Raw genomic sequence first — 23,428 nt, 5'->3', positions numbered from 1 at the left:
GGCCGGCGCGGGGTGGCAGTTCGCAACGTATGATGCGGGAACGGTCCCACAGTTGCGACGCAACAGCGGGGTTACCATTGCATTGGGTTCTATGGGAGCTGTGCCGGGACCGGCCGAAAACGACGTAACAGCCGGGAAAACCCAGCCCCTGGGAACGTAACAGCGGGGTTCTACTGCAACACTATACGACGCTACGACGCCATCGTGACGCTCGCTCTTCGTTTCCGATGCCTCGTGCTTGTGCGAAATGACGCGCGTCCACGCATCCGGTACCTGGTGTGACATTCCAAGGATGAGTGCCTCGACGAAAACGGAAAATGGGTGCGCGGTACAATTAAGGGCGCGTTAGAATCGAGTAAATACGGTAAGCGTTTCTTTTTCGAATTTTCGTGCCGAACCTGCATATAACGAAATCCTCTTTATAACGAAGTTTTTCGGGAATTTGTCAATTTTGTTATATCCAGGTTTAACTGTACCACTGTGATGAAGTGGTTTTAGTGTAAACGTGAGCGGCCTGAGCGGTGTAGAGTTACCGTACAGGCTTTCTGTACAGTAACTCCAGAGAGGCCTGCACGGTGCAGCCACCTGATGGTGCAGAGCTTAACCAGCCAAACACAGAGCTGTAACTCTGTGTAAGTTGCAGTAACTAAGTGTAAACACTGTATTGCTGTAACTCAGTGTAACTACAGCCGCTGGGTAAAAAAAAAAAAAAGGTGCGGCCTGCTGCGTCGGGCGTGCTGCTATGGGAGCGAACGTGACGGCCGTAGTTGCATTGTCAGCTGCTTGGGTGGGCCGAACGGCGCTAGCTGAGGGGGATGGAACACATCGGCTTGCACGCGCGACAGCGTTCCAAGCGCGTTCCTGGCGCACTTGCTATGCCGATGCCAGACAACAACCCCCGGCCTGTGGCGCCACGACGGATCACACCGTTTTCGATGCACGCGGCAGGCCGCACCTTTTTGTTTTTTTATCCAGCGGCCGTGGTAAAACATTTGAAACATTTAAAAAGACAATGTGTTTCCGATTACGTTCCTTTTATTTTATTCTAATATCTTGTTTTGTCAGATTTCTTTAGGACATAATTCTTAGGAATAAATGTTCATGCTTGAAAAGCGGATTCATTCTTATTGCTTTTATAAAGGTTTGCATGCAATAGTTTCATCAGAAAAAAATAAAGGATCAATCTAGTGTAACATACAAAAAACGGCCATTTTCTCCACTGTAGGGAAAGCGTTGCAACATTTTACAAATGATTGCCACCCTTAAGACTTTCCAAGTGTCATCCTTTTTCATGCGAGAATCGCACGGTAGAGTCTTTACAACTGAAAGTGGAGTGTCAGCGCTCCCTTCACAGCCTTGCAAGGCTACATCTCCTCAATTCCGGCTCGGTGCCATCCCTCTCGTGAGCCCCACTCACCTCCTCTCGGAGACCTTGACTACGCTGGCGATTGAGCCCACCGACGGGTTGCTCGGGTCATACTCTTCGTCGTCGTCCTCAGCCTCACTTAGAAAATGCGGTTTCCGGCGCACGGCGGAAGCTGGTGCCACCACCGACTTCTTGGTCGGCCTTTCCTGCAAGGTGCACAGAACTGTTGTCACACTTCGCACAACCAACGTCGAAGGGGGATTGCCCAATGTCCAGTGGTCTGCTGCAAAACTTAAAAGGACAGTACAAGGGAATATTTTTTTTATAGAATGCAAGTTTGGGGCATGTTGGTATTCTACAATACCCTACTACAGCAAATCCTCGTTAATTTGACCCTTATTAATACAGAAAAGTGGATAATTCGGACTCGTCTACTGGTCTTGGCAGGCGTATGCATTACAGTCAACGACAGATTTTCCGGATGCACGATGTTTCGGACATGCCCGATAACTCGGACACCTTCGCCGCACCGCCACGTACCCCATAGAGCCAATGTATAAAAACGTCTGAAATTTCGGAAGCAAAAATTCTTTGCCGTCCGATTTTCCGGAATTTTTGCTATGACCGCAGGTGCGAAACGACATTAGTCGAAGCCAACTCCGCTGCCATTTTGATTACCTCGCCTATTCGAACTAGTGCCCTCGCACACATATCCGCTGGGAGCCGTATCCACCACCGTGGCAAGGCTAGGCCTAGCTACCTAGACATTTGCTATCAAGCTTCTTTCAGTTCAATGCCGTGTTTTTCATTTAAACAATTCGCCGCTGTTAGCAATGGCGCCTTTGTAATCCTCGCCAGTGTCTAGGAAACTCTGAAAGCACGGCACGTTGCATAGCTTTGCCTCAATACTGCAGTATTACGCGGTGAAGCATACGCAAAGTACTGCAGTAAAGCATACCAAGAGTGGGAAGGGGCAGTTGTCACGGGACACGGTATCTATTCCTGAATTATACACGCTTGCACCCGCCACCTCCTAGCACAGTACGAGCTATGATACGCCTAATAAGTGTATTGGAAGGCTTTCATAGCTATTTCTGACGTGGTTGTGGTGATTTGAGCCCTTGGGGGAAGTAAAAGGCATGCATTCGTTTTTTCGAACTGCCGATTTTTCAGACGTTTTCGCGGCCCCTGGGGAGTCCGAAAAATCGGACGTATTTAGCCACACATCGGTTAATTTCGACAACGCTCGGAGCTCGGCAAGCGCGGAGGGCCGCAAAAGAACTAAAGGAGCGCTAGCATCCAACTGAAACGTAGCGGTGGAGTCTGCATCGCCATAGTCATCAGTGGAAATCGTATGTGAACAATAAGAATGCCTGAGCTCTTGGGGGCTAGTTGTGCCTTTATAGCTTTAATTTTGCATTTACCACTGCGCATAGCACCGGGTTGGTTGCGTTTTTTCAGAACTGCGTGGTCAGTGTTTATGATCGCTTTGGCAATGATCGCCGTTTCGTCCATAGTTGTTGTGGTAAACAGTAATTTCGTTTTGACTCGGTGCACGCGTCGGCTGTATGCCTTCAGAACTGCATGGTCACTGTCCATGATTGCGTCAATGGCGACCGCGGCTTCTTTTGTGGTGGTTGCGGCAAACAGTAGTTTCATTTTGACTCAGTGCAATGACTTCACGCGCAATGTCACATACAGTGGAATCTCGATGATACGAATCTCAGGGGGTCACGAAAAATATTCGTATTAACCGAAATTCGTATCATCGAAACACAATTAAAACTACCTAAATTAAACAGTCGGAGGTGAAATCACTCAGGCACACGCATGTAAAAAGCATTTACAGTATAGATTACTTATAATGTAACTGTTTATAGTGCAGAACAGGCTACAACGCGGCATTTTCCGACTCCTGTTTACCTTCCCATAGAACTCCATGTATACGCATACCGCTTACAGTGCAGCCCGTGAGACGAAACACCGGTTATAATGCGGCTTCCGCTGGAAAATCTCGCCGACAAGGGCGGTAGCGAGCACGCTTCTGAACGAGGTGCGCCCACCGACCGGAGAGGAGATCAACGAGGGCGATGCGGAGGAGGAGCATGAGACGTGGAGCATGAGTCCAAGGGCGATAAAATCGTCGCCGCGCGCCGTATATGCGAGTGAAAGCGCGCCTTTCGCGCGGGGGACGCGCGCTTTCACGCACGGAGAGCAAACGCACAGCGGAGAGCAAACGCGACTTCCGTCACGGCCCGGCGCGCCAGTCGAGCCCAGCCCTGCTCCGTCGCGCGTAAGGCTGGGGGGGACGCTGTGCTCTGGGGCACCAAATGTGTATCTTGCAACCGGGCGCAAGGTTACGCGAAAGGAGCAAAGCAGAAAGGCAGCGCAGGAGGGAGGGAAGGAGGGAGGGGGGGGGGGGGGCGGCTTCTACTCTGCCAACAAATGCGATCTTGTACTTTGCGCCTGTGCCGGCTGTCGGGGTTGTCGCGCGCACCAGTATCTTGCAAGCGATCTCCACACGGCTCTGACCTTTGTATGCGCTGTGCTTACGCCACTCAGTTTCCGTTGTAGCGATAGACCGCACTTCCCCGCGCCTGCGTGGGGAAAAGCGCAAAAGCAAGAAAAGCGCCACCGCGTCAAACTCTTCGCACCCAGTCGCGGCCTCCGCGCTGTCCGGCGCCGCGGCCGCGCCTTCGCACCAAAAGAGAAAAGGAGAAAGCGCGTGACTGCGCGCTGTTCTCTTTCGCGGCCGTCGGTGGGGCGGCGTTTATTCATATCAACCGACGCAGGTCGAAAATCGATTCGTAACAACCGTTCTCTAGCACGTTGCAAAGTAATGGCTCGGCCGGGACCACAAAAAAATTCGTATCATCCGGAAATTCGTATTAGCCGTGATCGTATCATCGAGATTCCACTGTACGTGGTAGAAGATGTCAAGGGTGAAGAGTGGCGGCAACATCGCGATGGTCAGACGATCTATTGACAACCAGCTCACTGGTGAAAACATAATTGGGATGCGTACTGGGTAGTGAAAAGCGTGTTTCGGATGAAGATGTGTGCTGTGGCCGCGCTGCGAATGAAGTCGCGAGGCCTTCACTGCTGTGAGCCCTAATTAGTCACGACAAGATGAAAATTGCTGCTTCTGCACTGCTTTAGGGCAAAATATAAAAAGGAATTGTTAAATATTTTCTTGATACCCTCGATAATTCGACATTCGGACATTTTTTTAGGTCCAGTGAAATCCGAATTAATTAGGTTTTACTGTAATGCACAAAAGCCACAAAGACAGTACAATAGATGTAGACAAAGCAGTCTTAGGTATTGTTCACATACCAAGGCATTAGGGGCTTGTGAATACAGAACCCCGCTGTTACGTTCCCGGGTGCTGTGTTTTCCTGGCTGTTAAGTCGTTTTTGGCCGGTCCCGGCATAGCTCCCATAGGACCCAATGCATTGGTAACCCCGCTGCTGCGTCGCAACTGTGGGACCGTTCCCGCATCATGTGTTACAAACTGCCACCCCATGCAGGCCCGAGTGGCCATGTTGACTTTTCATGTCACTTGGCTTGGTGGCTTGACGATGGTATTGGCCGCCGGTTTCCGCCAGCAAAAGCATGACCTTTGAGATCCGTATTCACTATCTAAAGATGGTGTCTATGACGCGTTGGGGCCCTAAAATTGGTTTTGGCGCATAGATGTTCTGCATAAACACCAAAACTGAGAGTTGGGCCAGTTGGTGTGGTTCCATCTTAAGAAAAAAACACTAGCGCGATAAAGATGTGGACGAGCAAGAACTGATAAACACAGTGCTTGTGTTTGTAGTTTCTTGCTCATCCGTCTTTTTCGTGCTAGTTTTTTGTTAAAATGGTTCCGTTATAATGTCCAAGGGCGATAACTGCGTCGCCGCGCGCTGTATGCTGTATGTGCGAGTGCACGGTGGTAGAATAGTGTGCAAGTAAAAGCGTGCGAGGGGAGCCGAAGACAGCACCTAAATCGCGCGCGCGCAAGAAAAGCGAGGAGGAAGCGCGCCTTCATCCGTCGCGCTCGAGGCACCGGTGGGGAGGGGGAGGGAGGGATAGCTGGCGGCGTTGTTCTCTGGCATCAACTGTGTACTGCGTGGCGGCGTGAGGTCGCGCGGACCGTATCTTGAAAGCGATCTGCGCGTTCGGGGCTCAGTCTAGGCAGTGTAGGTGTGTCGGCGGCTCGTAGCTTTGTGCGTGCTGTGTGTTGTCGGCGCTCCGTTTGTGTTGAAGCGATAGACGGCACGCAGATCACATCGCTTGCTGCTGATGCCGCGCTTCCTCGACAGCAAGTGCCCGTTCTCATCGAGTGTGATGTGTTCGTATTTGCCTGTGCGTGCTGACACTGCGCTTGTTAATATAGTTAAAAAGTGAATGTTTACAAGTTTATACGGCAACGATAAAACTAGTATCCTTACTTTGTATAGCTCTCTACTAGTTAGCTATCGCAAGCGATGCTTTGGCTTTCGGGCGAAACTGCGACTTTTTTAAAACGTAAGAATTAAAATAATATTGTGCGCAGTTTACCACTACTCTCATTGCTCAATTTTTCTGATTTCTCGGCTCTTGCGTTTCCCGGCTCTTACGTTTTTTTTTTAGTCCCGTGAGAAATGTATCAGTGAGGTTCTACTGTATCAGATTTGCAATTTCAAACCGAATTTGAATAATAAAAACCAAGTGCAAACAAATTAAATATTTTTAGAATACGAATACTATTGACTATTGCAAAAATGAAATTTTTGCCTTCAACCATAGGCATGAAAAAAATCAAGTTTATTGCACAAAAAATATGTGCAGGAAAATTCCTTCTTTGCGGAGCAGAACCACCTGCGTGGCCTGCTGATCCAGAATCGCTGATTTGCCAAATCTACATCCCCCCGTGAAGACGCTGATTATGCTTTGTGTACCGTGGACACGATCATTTGTGCACTATGCCAGCCTGCCCAGATGCTGCCTCCAGGCAAAATGGCGCAAATTTCTGGCGCTACAAGGTTAGAATTATTGCCCAGGTGGAAAAGGGCACGAAGGAGATGGAGACTGCCGACGAATCTTGAATTGCATGCAGCTCGCTGTCTACAATATTGAAAAACAAGGCCTTCATTCTCGGTGCACTCGGAAACGGTACAAGTGCAAAGAACAAGATAGTCACGGCTGCGGCGTTCCCAGACGTCGACAAGGCGGTGTTTGCTTGGTTTTGCAAACAGCGTGCCAACAAAGTGCCACTGTCCGGCAGAGTACTTCAACAGAAGGTGGTGGACCTTGCATGCATGCTTGGACACAATAATTTTAAGACAAACCCTGGCTGGTTGAGCCGTTTCAAAGCCCACCACGACATAGTGGCCAAAGTCGTTTGCGGGGAGGCAGCAGCCATCGTGCCTGCAGACCAACAAAGAAGTACTGGACCAGTACAAGCCCTCCGACATCTCCAGTGCGGATGAGACGGGCTTATTCTATGAGATGCTTCCATCGAGGACCCTGGACACTTGTAAGTCCAGAAATGGCATGGGGGGAAACACAGCAAGCGGTGTGTGGCAATCTTGTGCGCTAACGTGAACGGCACAGACAAACGGCCACCGCCTGTCGTCGGCAAAAGCAAGAAGCCCCGCTGCTTCAAGTGCAATTGTATGCTGCCCGTTCATTACACTGCCAATCTGAAGTCATGGATGAATCGGGCCATATTTGGCAGCTGGCTCGAGGCCTTCGATGCCGACATGTGGAAGGCAGACAGGCCGGTGTGCCTTTTTTTTAAAAATAATTGCAGAACCGTACATGATGAGATGGAGCTCAAAAAACAAGCGCTTCGTTTTTTTCCCAACGAAACTGCACTTCCGTGCTGCAGTCATTCGACCAAGGCGTCATTCGCAGCGTCAAATGCGCCTACAGGGAGAGGCTGATTTAGCGGTCGCTGCTGAACCTCCAGGTCAAGCGTACCACTGGCGTGAACTTGTTCGTGGCACTTGAGATGATGACCGCAGCATGGCTTGTGACGTGTCCGGCTGTGATTGCAAATTGTTTTAAGCACGCCGGCTTCATAGCTACTCGGCAGACACCATGCACTGATCCAGCAGCCCCAGAGGAAGATTTGCTCAAAGGTGCACTGGATAACAGTGCTGCTGGCGCAGTGCCCCCTCCGCTGACCAACGCATGAAGTAACTTTGTGCCATGGAAAACGAAGTTCCATGGTACAGCGTTGACGGGTTCATTTGCACAGATGAAGACGTTGCGCACGAGGAGATGACCGACGAGGCCATCATAAGTAACGTGTGAGAAGCTGACGCCACCGAGGATCTCCAAGGACCAAAACATAAAAGAGAAGACAACGAACCAGTGAGATGTGTTAGATGCCTTTAACACAATTTGTTCCACGTTTCTCCGCGATCACGATGACGACGTGGTAATAGACCACTTTTTGCAGTGTGAAGGCAGCGCTGTCAAGTAGTTGCAAGGCAAGACTCAGCAAAGTAAGCTTACCGACTTCTGGAACTAAATTTTTGTTCTGCTCGTCTTTCTGTCTCATTCTCGCACCACAGATTCCCACGACAGGGAAGTTTTTCGTGTTCCTGACGATTTTGTTATTGCGAGTTTCGACTGTATAAGGAGGTGCGATAACCACTGAAGCGGAGAAGTGTCATGTTCCATACAACGTCCGAGTGCGATAAGATGCTACGATGACCCACACGCAGTATACTTTGAGTGCGAGTGAAAGCATATTAGGGTGAGCCGAGAAGGATGGTGGGTTAATGAGCGCTGTCTTTCTACGCGAGAAAGCGGAAAGGGGTGAGCAGGGCAGGGCAAGCTCGCAGTAACGTGAGTAAGCGTGCACGAATGGGGGAAGGAGGCAGATTGGATCACATCTGCTTTTCAGGAAGAGCCGGCTCGTCCTGTGTCCTTCCTTTTTATGTTGCTGTCGTTTTCCCCGCTGATTCAAAGAATGCATCAATTCCAACTTGCCCAGCTTCCCAACTTGCTCCTTTTCTAGTGTGGCTGTGCATGACTGTCAGCATGGCTGAGCATATACGCAGCCCACGGGCCTTACTAGAGGTAATATGCCACATGTGCAAAGAGTAGGCGAGCTGAGATGACGTGGCATCGTGCACGCTGTTGGTACTACTGGCACGTGGCATCGTGTGACTGCCTGATAATTTAAAAATTCTTGCGGCCCCTTTTGTGTAATTAAAGTCCATCGGCGACTGTAATTATTTGCATAAAAGATGACATTTCAATACAAGGAAATTTCGATATAACGAAGCAAGTTGATGATTTTACCTACTTTGTTATATCGAGATCTAACTGCATTTTGTTCTGGAAGCACGTCCTACGTATTGAAAACTAAAACAAGAAAACTGAGAAGTTTAGGTTTGCTGGTAGTTGACCGTTTAAGTAGCCAGAGCGCTAACCACACAAGGGGGAAAAAAAAAACGGGGGGGGGGGGGTATAAAGGTGCAATAACATGGTCATAAGCTTTCCTGCATTTTCGTTTATTCCTTTTATAACATATTCTTATTCTTACACTGATAAAGTGATGTCTTCCCGAGTGGTTTTCAGTAGTCTGAAAGTGCGTTGCACAGATATAGTCTTCATCATCATCATCAGCCTATGTTTATATGCACTGCAGGACGAAGGCCCCTCCTTGTGATCTCCAGTTATCCCTATTTGCGCTAGCCGATTCCAATTTCTATCTGCAAATTGCCTAATTTCATCACCCCGCCTAGTTTTCTGCCATCCTCAACTGCGCTTCTCTTCCCTTGGCGGCTATTCTGTAAGTCCATTGGTTATCTACCTTACGCATTACATGTTAACCCAAACAAACGAAAGTTTTACATTAAAAAGTGGCAATGAGATTTATTTATGCAAGAAAATATTGTAAAGCATGCTTGACAATAGTGAAGCATTATAGAGCATGGTGCAATTAATGTTCGAGATAAACTGCTCGTCAGTGAAATAATGAGATTCACCTTGCCAGACAAAGTTTTATTCATGCAACACCAAGTTGACTAGAATTGACTACCCAGTGACCCAGGCAGCCAGAAAATGGTTAGACGCAAACAAATACATAGATACAAACACAGATATATAGATAGATAGATCAATAGATTGTCCCTGGAAAGTGGGTGAAGTACCCTAAAAATGCTAATGCATTAAATATACAGAGAGCATTTGGAGAGCACCTTGTTATGCGAGCGAGCAGTCCCAGTGCGAGCAAATGCATGAAACTGCGGCTATTCTAGCCGGAGCTTCGAAGATGACAAAAATGAGTCCCACGGCTGAGGTCAGCAGAGCACCGTTTGCAGTGCCACCATCGGTCTCACACGAGGCTAATAGCCTTCGTGAAACCATGAATAGAGCTAAAATGTCAGCTGGGTGTAGTCTGCATGCCTCGCGCACCTTAGACGTCAATGTCTGTTTGGGCGCAGACATCCTGGGAATGGGTCGGACCAGGGAGACGCTGCTGCTGCTGCCCGCTCCACTGCTGGCCGTCCTCTGCCGTGTTGCCGGTGCCTGCTCCACCATGGCACGCAGGTCGTCGGCCAGATCGTCGTCTGCGTGACCAGGACACACAAAGCTAAGACGAGCTGTTGCGGTAGCCAGGGGAGTAAAACATGGGACAGAGGACACGGGGGGAAAGCAGGTGTGTGTTGTCATCAGGCTGAGTTCTATTGACAACCAAAACATACTTCATACATGTCTCATTTGATGACGTAACACACTGTACAACCCAGCATAACACAAACACGAACAAAAGGAAGGCAAAACCAGGAACAATGATAAAAGTAAGTTGCACAGATGTGGCACTGGGAATGCCACCTGCTGCACTTGTGACAGATAATCGAGCTCTTTCTCAATCGATGACAAAGGCTGACACAGTGATCACTTGAGCTTCACGATATCTTGTCTCGATTACAGTCAAGCCTATTTATAACCAACTCAATAGTTCCCCGAAAAGTGTTAGTTATATCAGTAATTCGTTATATGTGGACTTAAATACACCCAAACGTTCAAAAGTTAATGGCACTGAAGCTGGCGTCAGCAGTAACAATTTGGCAGCATTTTGGGTTGAAAAACCAGATTTTCAGTGTCACTTTTGTTGCCGGTGCGTTTCCGCACCGAGCTGCAATCTTCCGTTAGAAACATCCATCTAAAGAACGAAATGCGGCATCGTAAAGCACTTTCAAAATGGCGCCCGAGAGACATGTAATTTCAAAGCTGCAAGCGCCGCCGCCATTTTTTATTCGAGAGCGTGTGATATATTTTACTACCAGCGGGACATGACTGTATTCTGCACAAGAGAACGAATCATTCTAGTTGGCCGGAACCGTAAACGTCGGGAACTACTGCGGCATGCCACTATTTTGCAAAGGTCATCGTACCATGGTCTTGGCATTACATTGCCTTGGTCTTGGTTGCCTGCATGTCAGCCACACACGAACCGTAAGATTGCTATATCTAATGTCGCTTCAGGTGAAAAAAATACAATGTTCGAAAGGTAAAACATCTCTGCAAAGCATTATCAGCAATCGGCAATGCATAAATGAAACGCTGCTGAACCGCGATCTCCTGATTACAGTGTAGCAATCGCCAATCTTCTGCAACACTGTGTGGCAGCAGCGCGTAGCGCAGCGTTCTTGCCGGTTCGGGCTGCGTCGACAGGAATGCTTGAGCGGCCATTTTTTTCATGGTGGGAGGACCCCGATGGTCGTTCAATATCAGTGAGCAGGCGTAATGCACGCAGTGCTGTACGGACAAATGCGCAAAAACAATAGTGACACTGTCGAGGCATCCAATATCACACTGGTGCACGTGCCAGTGCACACCACGCACCAATGCTGTTTGTGCTGTACGCCTTTTCCCTGGAGGCGTGCCTTGAAAACTAATGACCTTCTTCACAGCTTCTGAAATCCGCGTGCAGCGGTCACTCGCTCATCTTCAAGGCCATCTTCATCGTCGTGGTTGGACTGGAGCGGGGCACGCACTGCAGTGTGCCCAGTTTGGTCGTGCTCCAGTGCTTTGGTACTCCACGTGTGCGTCTTTCTGTTCTATTTCGTCACATGTGTTTACCGTGATCAGGTTCTAAGCGTTCTTTGCAACAGTATGGCGATTTAAAAAACGTTCGTTATATCTGGAAGCAGTTTCAATAGGAAGGGTCGGAAAATTGTGTTTGTGATGCGGGGCTTCTTGGACATGTGGCCTCTGGTCTGGTGTGCCTTTGTTCTCCCCCTCCCCCCCCCCTTTTTTATGGCATTCTGTACTGCTTCTCTACAAAGAGTGTGGTGCCTGTTCAAAAGAAGTGAGGTGCAGAACTATGTGTGGGCATGAATATAGTTCTAGTGTTGTACCTGGAGACTGCCTCATTGATAGCACCCAGTGCAATCAGGTGAAGAATTTTATTCTTTTGGTAGAATAGACCATATCACTGAATGAAGGCTCTCAGAAGAAGAACCACTGAAAGATAGGTATCAATGCAGCTGCTAGGAGTTTTCCAGCTTGTTGTTTTATGTGATGCCTTGCTTCTGCAGCCAGGTGTCTGTGCCAGCACAAGGGGTCTAGTGAAAGGAGCTCATGACGAGGTTCTCTTTATGAAGGGGTGTTATGATTCATATTGTTACGAGATATTGTGTTGTTAAGATAAAAGAATCAGCAAGCGATGTGCTTGGTTGCGGGCCCAAGGAGTCGACGCATAATGTGCTTAGTTGCGCAGTCCGACGTGCCTATGCGCAAAATGCCTAGCAGCAGGTCTGAGGAGTCGACGCTCGATGTGTTTAGTCGCACAGTCCGAGATGCCGACGCGTGAAATGCCTAGCCGCGGCTCCGAGGAGTTGACGCTCAATGTGCTTAGTCGCACAGTAAAGTGCAGTCCACTTATAACGATACAACATATAATGATGACTCAACTTAAAGGAACCCTAAAACAATCTTGAGTATTTTGTACAAATGTTCTGAGTCGTTAAGCGTGTGCAGTGCATGGCCTCGGGCCCTAGAAGTCCATGCCATATGTGCTTGATTGCCAAGTCGGAGATGCTGATGCGCGAATTCCGAAGCACCAATGCTGAAAGGCTTAGCCACATGTCCGAAATTCTGCGCATAAAGCTTGGTCACGAAGTCCGCATTGCCGATGCTCAGAATGCTTAGCCACGAGGTTCACGAGGTGCAAAGAGCGAGGTGCAAAGAGCAGACGAGGTGCAAAGAGCAGACGACGCAAGCGGCAGACCAATCACGAAGTGTGCTGGAGTTGCATGGCAGGCACCGTCAATCGGTGACTTTGGGACGACTTTCAATCATTTGTTTTTTGTACGGTTGTTTCTGTGTAGAAGAGGTAGCTGAAGAGGGAAATTTGAAGATGGAGAAATGCACTTTCTGACAAGACCAAGATGGCGGCGCTCGGTTGCGCCATTTCGCAGATATTGTGGCTGGAAAAATGCAATCTTTTCGTGATTTCTGCAAAATTTACCATCACCTAGGCTGATACAATAAAGTCTTTAGAGTAGTGCAGATAACCATTATCAGGTTAAGTTATTCGACTGAGACGTCGGCTCAGTTTACCCACAAGAGGTTGGTTATCTAACGCAACCCCATTAGAAGAAGAGCGCAATTTCACAACACACAGAGGAAGGACAAGTGCCACTACCAACTCGGTCTGTCTGTCTTCTTCCTCTGTGCATTGTTAATCTCTTCGAATAGTTAAGCATCACCAACTAGCCCAACAAGAAGTACTCCTAACTCAACCCTCTTGGCAAGTGCACACAAACATAGTTGCATTACTAGTATGGATCGGCCAGACTTGATCCATTTGTATTGAGTTCACCTTTAAAAAAATTTAAAAAAATTATCTGGGATTTTACATGTCAGAACCCCAATTTGATTATCAGGCACACGGTCGTGGAGTACTCCGGATTAACCTTGACCAAACGGAGTTTCTTTAACATGAACCCCACGCACATTACACAAACGTTTTTGCATTTTGCACTTATCGGAATGCAGCTGCATTGGCCAGTATGAAACTCACGATCTCTAGCTCAGCAACGCAATGCCATAGCCACTGAGCTGAGTTTGCATAAATGAAGCTTGCTTGCTGGTTTCTCTCCGCAACAAAGATGGCAGCCCATCTTGCACAGCCAGCGGCACCTTCCTTCCATAATTTTTCCTCTGCTTCAGTCATATCTCTGAGATTGCATTGCATCTTCCCTAACCTGCTTAATACGATGTAGCGCACACAGCAACATATGGTTGCGATAAAACCGGCTGCACACCCACCTGGCTCGGGTTCGGCTTTCAGGGCAAGGACCTCGTCGCTGTACTCTGGCAGGAACAACGGTTCCTCTTTGATGGGCGGGGAGGCCACAACAACAGTGGGTGCGATTAGTGCTGGCTCCGACTTCTGCTGCCTGGTAGTGTCTAGGTGGGGGGGCAGCACCGGCCGTACAGGTTCACCAGGAAGCAACGCACTCGGCTGCTCCTCCTTGCCACGTTGCTTGGCTTCTGGAAAGCACGGAGACCACAAGAAACTTTCTTTCCTAGAAGTGGCATACTAACTGAACCACACAAGGAGATGCTAACTGTGCTAGGATACCACATAGGGATGATACCACAGAGGAAGACACTAACACCACTAGGCAGATGCCAACTACCCTGGAACTTGCTCCAACCAATCTGACAAATTGTGCAGCGTACTGTAGGTCAGTATGACCGCTAGAGTAAAATGCCCAAACTGTGGCGTACGGGCCACATGCAGCTCCTTTTGGGTCTACATGCAGCTCACAGCCGGCTACTCAATACTCACGAGTACTGTGCTTGCTTTTGCCAAACGTGGAAGTTTTCACATATTTATGCATCCACCACTCCCGGGTGCTAGACGAGTGTTTCTTAGCAGGGTGGACCAGCATTCAGAAGGTAGTCAATGGCAGGAAAGTCGCAAAATCTTGTTTTGTCACAGCTCTTAAAACATCCGACACTTTTGAGGCTCTGTTGAATAGCTGTCAGGCCAACACTGCACTTAAATGTGAATCATAGACGCTGGCATTGCCCAGCTTTAACACTTTCGTGACCGTGCCTATTCCCATTGATAGTATGTCATCGATTGTAGAAATTAGAATTTTACTGCTCTCCGAGCACTTCTGAACAGCTAGCGCCACCGAATGGGTTAAAGGAAAACTATTTTATTAGTTTCACTTTTGTGTTTCTCTTTTCCACCGTGCGGGGATCTTAAAACGCGCCTTCGTAGTCGGCGAGACAAGCACTTGCAATTTCAAAGATGGCGTCGACGTAATGCGCCGCTGCTCCACGGAAACGGTGAATTTCGACGGATTCCGATGCATCTAGGCTTGAATTTCTGAATTATGCTAGCAGCACAGAATTGGAAGACGGCTTTGATTCCTCAGACTTTAGTACGGACGGCGCAAGTGTCCTGGAACGTCAACAGGCATCCGCCGGTGATTTTTGCTTTCTTCTCGGTCAGTTTCATCACGGCCGGGCATTGGTATATCCGGCGTGTTCTAAAGGTCACAGTTCTTATTGGCAGGGTGTTAACTTCGTTCGGGTGGGACTGAATGACGGAAATTAATGGCCGGCGGCCGCGCAGGGAGTGGAGTTTTGTGCACGGAGACGGCCTGGAGTGGACCTTGGCACCGTGCTCCGCAGTTGCCGCACGGCGGTTCACTGGGGCTGATATTTTCCTATGTATCTAAAGCAATTTTGTACATACAAAGCTTATACAGTCGAATCTCAATAATTCGAACTCGAAGGGGCCCGTAAATTTGTTCGAATTAAAAGAAGTTCGAATTAAAGAAAGGACGTATTTTTGAAGTATTCGAGCACCATAGCATGATGCACGAATGGTGCGAGCGAGTCATGAAATATCACGGCGCGCAACCGCCCACGCCGGCCAACGCTCGGTTCCCGATAACGGCAGCAAACAAAACTTCAGGGAGCGGACGACGCCGGAAGCTACGGGCGCGCGCGCACGGCGACCGTCGAAGGTGAGGGAGGAGGGCGGCAGGGAAGCGGATTTGGCCTTGGCAACTCCGCCGCTTTGATGGCAGTGGCTTCGGTGGCTCCCCTCGCCCTCTCTCTCAGCTCCCTCACAGCTTCCTCCCCTTTGACTGTCTCCGTGCGCGACCGCCGCCGGTACAGCCGGCCGGCGCAGATTAGCCCGCTCCCTGAAGTTTTGTTTTCTGCCGTTATCGGGAAACGAGCGTTTACCGGCGTGGGTAGTTTCGTTGGCCTGACTGGGCCTCTGCCGCTGTATTAAGGGGTCTCTCCTAAGCTTTTGCTTTATGGCGGTGTAGAAGCAATGCCGGTCGGAGGTGCTGCCGCGTTATTTGGCGTGCTGCTGAGAGCATTGTCAGTCCGCGGTTGTTCGAATTAACCGTCGCAAATGCTTTTGCGTTTGAATTGCGTTTCGCGTTTTCACTTATTGAAATACACATAACTTTGACGGGACCACAGCATCAGTTCGAATAAACCGGCAGTTCGAATTACCGACATTCGACTGTATTTGCAGGATTATTGCATTTAAGCCTGGTGCTCAAAATGTGTTGTTTGAATATTTTTTATGTTTATCGTGTGAGAAGCAGCATTGACAAAGTTTTTGTCTTTTTCGTTTGTGTTACAATTTTTTGTTCTGATAATTATTTCCACAGTATATTTTAATAAATATGTTCTTTGAAATAATACCATTGAAAAGATAATTTATTCCTCTACAACTTGATTCTATACACTTTAACATCAAGTATATTCGTGGCAGGAAAAAAATATGTTCTAGCCCACCCGAAAACTACCGAAAATCACCCTCGCATCCACAAACCCGTGCCCCTTGCTACTGAAAGGCTGGCTTTCCCGCAAGGATTCAACGCTTGGTGGCTAAGTGTGCTATACAGGCGAAATGTTTACAAAATTCAACACAATATCGCCCCAATATTCTTAATTAGAAACAAATGCTAAGAACCGTGTTTGCTCCCACACTGCCACCAGTATATTCGATTTGATTCGAATATTCGTATCCTACTATATATTCGACCCATTTTTGAATATCTATTTTTCGAATCAAATTCGAATATTAAAAATATAATATTTGATAATATGAGAACTTTTGGAATATTCGAACACCCCTATTTTGTGGGCGTAGGTTTCGCGGGCCCCCATTTGAGAACAACTGGTCTAGACAGATAGAATGAGAATGTTAATGTCTATGTCAATTCAAAGTTGTGTCCTCAAATACCTCGCAAACCCAGTACTGAATGTCAAAAATAAACCTCTGTGAGAGAACAGCTCCATCCTTGCTCATTCTTCTGCCTTCGCCATTTCTAAATGTGTGCTGGTCTGTCGAAAGTGGCCAGTTTAACCACAGATGGGCATTGCTCATATGGGCAAGGTGGCCCGGTCATCTAACGCCACCTGCTTCCCGTGCACAATGGGACACTACGACTGGCATCATCTCACCTGTGGCAATGGCCTGGAGGTGGTCCAGCACTCCTTGCAACCTGCAAGAGGGTTTGGAAAAAAGCCACCGTCAGAACACTATTCATGTCTAAGCATGCTCATGCAAATAACTGTTTTTCTGATAATTTTCGAGGTCCAGATAGATACCATACTTTGTCACGTCCAAGCACAACCAGTATTTAAGTAGAGGCACGTAACAAATACCAAGTCAACAAAATTTACAGCACAACAAAGTTTTTGTTATTCCCAGTCAGAGTCCCACAGTACTCGATGCATCAAAATTACTGCAGCAACAAAGTCTGTGACAGGTGCATTATTGCTTTAGCCCCTTGAGGGTCAAATATGTAAATATACGGCTCCGCAAACAAGTCCCAAATGGTCGATGCCGTATATTTATGATGCCATCTGTACGTCTGAAAAACAAGCCAATTTTTACACCTTTTGTTACCCAACAAGTACTTCCACCTTCAGTGGACACAATCTTTTTTTTTTTCCGCTCCGTAGTCTCTTGGTTTTCATTCCATGGCTTTATTATGCAGGCATTTCAGTGACCGCTCACACATACGTGCGTGTGCGGCAGTTAGTTGGTTTGATCTCGCGGGCTACTTCTCTTCGTTGCGCTTATAAAAACTGATGTCTATCTGGTTTATAATCTCTGAAAGGGTCACCGCTAGGTGCTCGCCCGTCTGTCGCTCACAGGCAGGCACTGGTATATACATACCAAGGAAGCTTAAAAAAAAATTATGGGGTGGCGGCGCCCGCTATTGTTTACCAGCAGGGGTAAAGCCAGCCAGCGCTTGCCCTGACTTCACCTCTGAAAGAATGCCGCGCAGACTGCAGTCCGCGCACACCTTAAGTGCTTTTGTTGTACGAATGTAAACACTAGGTTAATTGTAAAATAAAAGGACATTCTTTCTAGCTAAAATATTACACTTGGCTGAGTGTTGATATCAAGAACTCTAAAAACATGTGCCACGGCATTCAGGTTTCTTTCTAAAACCAGTGAAACAATGATTGTGGGGTCTCACACGTGCTCTTGGGACAAAGGAACGACAACACAGTAGTGCAAACGAATAAAAAGGCACTTATTGCTCCTTGCATACACAATTGCACGCTAGCCGAATTGCTACGCATGGAACATTCACATGGGCGCGCGACAAATCAAGGAAGTCCGACTCACCGCAACCGTATAGCGAGCGAATGTGTTCGCCTGCATGCTAGACACCAACGCGTACGGTCACGCGAACGGAGGCGCGTTCAAACGATTTGTGTTTGTCCATACCGGTGTCCTGCTCCTAGCCTCGCAAGACGGTCTCGTGAAGCGTGGATCGGTGCACGCGCGGAACGTCCGCATCGCTCACTGATTCCCCGTCCAAGATGCCTTCTTCCTTTTGCGCCCAAATATCCTCGCCGTTAGGTGGCGTTAGCAGCGCAACACTAGTGCCATCTCCCGTAATACTCCGCAACCACACCGACCGCCGTAAAGCCATGCGGCGAAGCCGGATTACAGGAGACGGGAGCCATGCAGGGGAAAACAACATCAGAGGACGCGTGACAGTCTCGCATCCCCACAAGATGTGTATTCAACAGCATCTTTACAGAGAAATCAGCCATCTGAAACATGAAGGAGGCAAAAAGAAGGTGCTTCTTTTATTCCACTATTCCCTGATGTCTCTTCGTGCCCCGAGTAAGATGGCTGCGGTCTGGCTTCACTTTCGAAGCAGCATTGCCACACCAGAGGTTTTTTTTTAAAACCTCCTTGATACTAACGCCACCGCTGCATACGAACGATGTTGCCAAGCCTGCGCTTCGTTTCTCGAGACTCGCAAAAACTGACGTATGATTGCTGCATGTTTCTGACTCATTTGGTTGTTCTGACGGGCAGACAACCATTATCTTGCATGCACTCACATACATGGTTTGCTTACACTATGGGCATGCGCGCTGGTTGTTCTTCTGCAAGTGAGTCAATGCTTCCAATGTAGAACTGCTGCACAAGTGCCAAATCGGAATACATCTATTTTGGTATATTTACTTTTTTATTCTTATTATCATCTCTGTTCTTGAATAAACAATGCCTGTTTACCTACGGAAAAATTTTTTTCGCCACACTATGGTCGCTTTAAAAAAGTTGCGGTAAATATTTTTGAGATATGTCAGTCCAAAGATCTTAAATCTGCAGTAATAAAATACAGCCCTGAGGTGTAGGTAGCATTTGGCGAAAGAATTGACCCTCAAGGGTTAAATAAATTCTTGTGGAGCATGTCTGGACACTTCCAGACCTACTCCTGCAAATATTGATACTAAGTGAATCTTTACGACTGAATAAAACAGAAATGTGGATTATCTAGTGTTCCCAAGGGAGCCCCGTTGGCAAGACCAATGCAACATCTATCACAGCCATTCTAATCACAAAATGGCTTTCATCACAAAAGCTCATTGAAAAGATGCATTATTTTACATGCTAAGTTGGCTACAACAGGTGTCGTGTGTTTCTGGTAAGGGTATGGGAATACCAAATAGTAGATTTCGAATTAAATATCGAATCGAAACAAGAAAAAAAATAAAAGCTCAATATCAAATAGAATATTGGATATCAGAAATATTTTAAACAAAACTTGATGTTTATAAATTTTAAGCAAGAAAATACGGCGCTGCACATGCTCAGGAGTCTCCTATAGAATTGCATAAATAAGAATGTAGCAAGCTATCATTAACTTCGGTACATAGAAATCAAGATATACAGTACAGTCTACTCTTATTAAAGGGAACACCAAATTGGTATGCCAGCACTGATTACAGCTCAGTTCTAGTACCGTACTTTCCGGTGTATAAAACGAATTTTTTTTCTGAATTTTTCGTCGGTGCGTCTTATAGAACGGTGAGACTTATGTACGTTTTATTTCCCGAAAAACTGCCATCAAAATCAGATTCGATGTTATGGCCACGCGTAGCGCGCTGGTTGATTTATTCTTGCGGGTTCTGTGCGTGCGTGTGAGTTCCCGGGCGCCGTGCGAGAAGGACGGAGCAGCAACGCAAGCGGCGGCAGGCCGACCGCGAGTCGGCCGACCCCCAATTCGTTGCAACTGCAGATCACTGTCAAGATACGGCCCGCGCCGCTGCACAAACTACACAGTTGCTACCAGCGTACAAGCCCCCCCTCCCTCCCGCGCTGCCTCCCCACTTTCCTTCCTTGTGCGTGATGCGGCTCACCGTCGGATGCTTTCACTAGCGCATACAGCATACGGTGCGTGGGGACGATGTTATCGCCCTTGGACTTTATACGGAACATCGCGGCAACCACGACGGCAGAAATGCGCTTGGAGTGGGAATATATGGCACCCATATGCTTGTGCGCGACACACGTTCACTGAGTGAAACGTCACTGTAATTTTTTTAAATAATTTACCGAACGAACAGGTGCGTCTTATACACCCGTTCGACTTATATAAATTTTTTTTCCGGCAAAACTGCCGTTTTGAGGGGGGTGCATCTTATACAAAGGTGCGAGTTATAGACCGGAAAATACGGTATATGAAGGTCAGGAAAATATTTTTTTTATCAATAGAATTTATGTTGAACGGAAATTGGGTGCTCTTTTTCCCTCTGAAACTAATGAATTAAAGACATTCTGTTGTACTAAATACCAATGAGGTTCTCAGTTTAATAGTGGACTTGTGTATCACAGGCAATTTTTTATTTATTGCACAGAGTTTTTCTTTTTATTTTTTACAGAAGTGCTAAACCAACTTTACTGCAGTTGAGTTATCCTAAAGTCAATCTGCACGACAGATGAAAGGGCAGCGCATCACACGACTCGATCACCACACTGCATGTAGCTGGTGCCTACGGCAAAGAGCAGGGGCCATCCGTGTCATTTCATTATCAGGTTCGGTGTGATTTGCCCCCTGTCAAACATTCCAAATCTGGAGAGTCACGTTTGCGCGACACTATTGGGGGCTGCAAGCTGTCGCGGAAGGGTTGCCACTAATATGTTTCTATGGGTGGCTCATCAGTGATCGGTCCCAAGATTACGGATGTTTGATGCCTGTTCAAGCAACGTGGAGTTTGTCGCCGCGTATCCAACATGGTCTACGTACCTATTGGCGGCCCGATCTCCGCACATGCTTTAGCACTTCACAAAGCGCTTCTTTTTTGCTGTTCCCACTGTCCGGATGTCGCGTTAATATTTCGATTGGTGCTGTCAACCCGAACAAACCACGTACCGACAGATACGGCCCGAGCCTAAACGCTGCCGTTCTGGAAATTGCGGTGTTCGAGCAATGATGTGTTGTGATCCTAAGAATGGCCCAATGTCGAGGATAACTTGCAGTGAAAAAGTCTGCTACTTCATCAACTGGGGCTTTTTTTATGCGGTGTGCTCGGCACTCCTCTTGCTCCAAAAATGAAGTGAAATGCACTTAGGCAGCAGTCGAGCATGAAGGGCTCCGCAGCGCACGTGACATTTGGCACTGTGTGGGTCTCTATGCCAAACATATTGAACATTCAAAATATCGAATAGTAGATATTAGATTCCCAAATCCAATTATTCGAGCGTTTACTACTCGATTCGGTGATATTCGAGCATTCGCACGCCCCTTGTTAGTGGCATTCCCAAGACGTTTGCGATTAAGAAATTCACAGAAGTCATCACCTTGCAATCGCTGCACCAGCACTCCCGTGATCATTGAAGCCGACTCCTACATCATTGTTCCTGAAGAAATTAGCAATGATAAAATTACGAGCAGCATCAGGGTGATTTTGCTCCATTGGACGGTGAAGGTGCTGCGACAGAGTATGGTTCATTTTAGCGGCACCTTTTGTAGTGGATGCCTATAATACAGCATGTCGATGGCATCTCAATAGCTTGCCTGACAGAATGTGAAAGCCGCGTCGCATCACTAGACTTTCGGAATTAAAACTTCTTTTCTGTACCACTATAGCCCATGTTTCATGGTTACTAGTAAATTTCACACCTACAACGTTATGCAATGATGAAACAATTTGTATGAGCCCTATCAATTTCGTTGTGGCAGGATTTTAGCGTACCTACTGCCAGTACTGAAGAGTCAAAAACAGAGAGAAAGAAATATTTACTCGTCAACATATGCCTGCTTTTTCTTCTCAAAACATGGACTGATAGCATTCGAGATAACGTCATGGCGAGTGCTGATAAAATTCAGCTACAGAAGTAACAAATGCGGTACTGATCCCCAAGCTCCCCATCCCAGCCTCTCAATCATTTCACAAACAGTTGACGTGTCATAGCTGATTTTCCATTCGAAGCATAGATGACTGGAAGGTACAGCAGCTTTTTCGTGCATTTTGCCGTCTTACACTTTCTTATCATGAATGAACAAAGCTTTGATGTGCCATCCATATCTGTGGCAGCAGGACCATGATCTGGGTTTTGTTCTGCTTGCCACTGTGACATTTCTGCCCATGGGTGTCAAGAGTTCACCATGGCTGCATCTGACAGAAGAGGCCCGTTTTGTTCGTATTGAAAATGTCCCTCGGTTGGTACTTGGCATGAATCTGAAACCATTCTTGTCTGAGTCACTTATCCATTGCTTCGGCTTAGCAGACTCGCCTTCTCCTAAGATTGTGTTTCCTACAATGGTTCTAGGTTCCTACAATGGTTCTTGAAGCCCTGCGGCCACTCCGCACTGGCACAGAAATCTTTCTCATCAAGAATAAATACAATGTCTCTTGCATTTTTGCTGCAACATTGGCCCCGTCAATGAAATGTTGCGAGCCCAGACGTCGCCGAACCACTTGTTTACATTTTTTCCAAGTCTTCAATGTGGCAGGCTGAACGTACGTTACAATACGTTACAATCTGCGGCGAATGTGGCAGGTATTGCGTACGTTACAATACTTAGGTACCTTAACCTTCCTCCGCAATCTCCTCCTTTGACTTTAGAAGAGGGCTTAATGTGCTGTAGGCAGTTTTAAAGCCTTCAGCAATGGCAGACTTCTTTTCTCCTCTGTCAACATGCCGAGAGCTTTGTTGTGTATGTCCAGTTTAGTCTGTTTTTTCACATTCAGTGCTGTGATCACAGCACACAACACTGAGACCCTGCCGACCGATAAACACAAATGTGCAGATAGGCAACCAGCGGAAACGAGAAATGGTGACAAGTAGGCTACGCAGTCTACTGTTCACGCCACTATGCTCTGGGGGTGCTGTAGGCACATCATATGTAACAACCCTGGCAACAGCCAGTTGCAAGAGCTCTGCACTTCACCGCAAAATGCCACTATGCTGCGAAAAAGCCTAACACATGCTCCTGAAGCGCTTGTACTCCGGCGCTGAGCAATTCGGTATATCCATCGTAGGTTCGACCAGGTTCACCATCAATGCATGCAATATGCACGTTTTCTTACAATAATTTCAGCAGGCGTTCAACATAACCAATAAATCGTTACAACCATGGTCGTTATATCGAGGTTCGACTGTACTACGTTGTGGTCGAAAGTGAAAGCGGAGCACTGCGGCTGCTGGTTGCACTAAAGTCCTTATATAAGAAAAGTACTGCCATCCTTTGATAAACACCGCTTCTCTCTCTCCTGTATCTCCGATTGGACGATGATAGCGAGTGCTTTTCA

General features: G+C 47.4%; 1 protein-coding gene across 2 annotated transcripts in view; it reads right to left on the bottom strand.

Annotated features, from left to right (window-relative positions):
- The window catches only part of LOC119445451 (zinc finger CCCH domain-containing protein 14-like), a 125,071-nt gene that overhangs the window by 87,466 nt on the left and 14,177 nt on the right, over window positions 1-23,428 (bottom strand). For both annotated transcript variants that reach the window (XM_037709733.2, XM_037709732.2), the window contains exons 4-7: window positions 16,820-16,860; window positions 13,637-13,861; window positions 9,773-9,927; window positions 1,418-1,572 (exon numbers count right to left, since the gene is read on the bottom strand). In XM_037709733.2, coding sequence (XP_037565661.1) covers window positions 1,418-1,572; window positions 9,773-9,927; window positions 13,637-13,861; window positions 16,820-16,860 — 576 coding nt within the window. The remainder of the gene's footprint in view (window positions 1-1,417; window positions 1,573-9,772; window positions 9,928-13,636; window positions 13,862-16,819; window positions 16,861-23,428) is intronic.

Source organism: Dermacentor silvarum, chromosome 3, assembly GCF_013339745.2.
Source record: "Dermacentor silvarum isolate Dsil-2018 chromosome 3, BIME_Dsil_1.4, whole genome shotgun sequence".
NCBI lineage: Eukaryota > Metazoa > Arthropoda > Arachnida > Ixodida > Ixodidae > Dermacentor > Dermacentor silvarum.
Note: the sequence above shows the minus strand (reverse complement) of the source record. Positions and strands in the feature narration are given on the sequence as shown.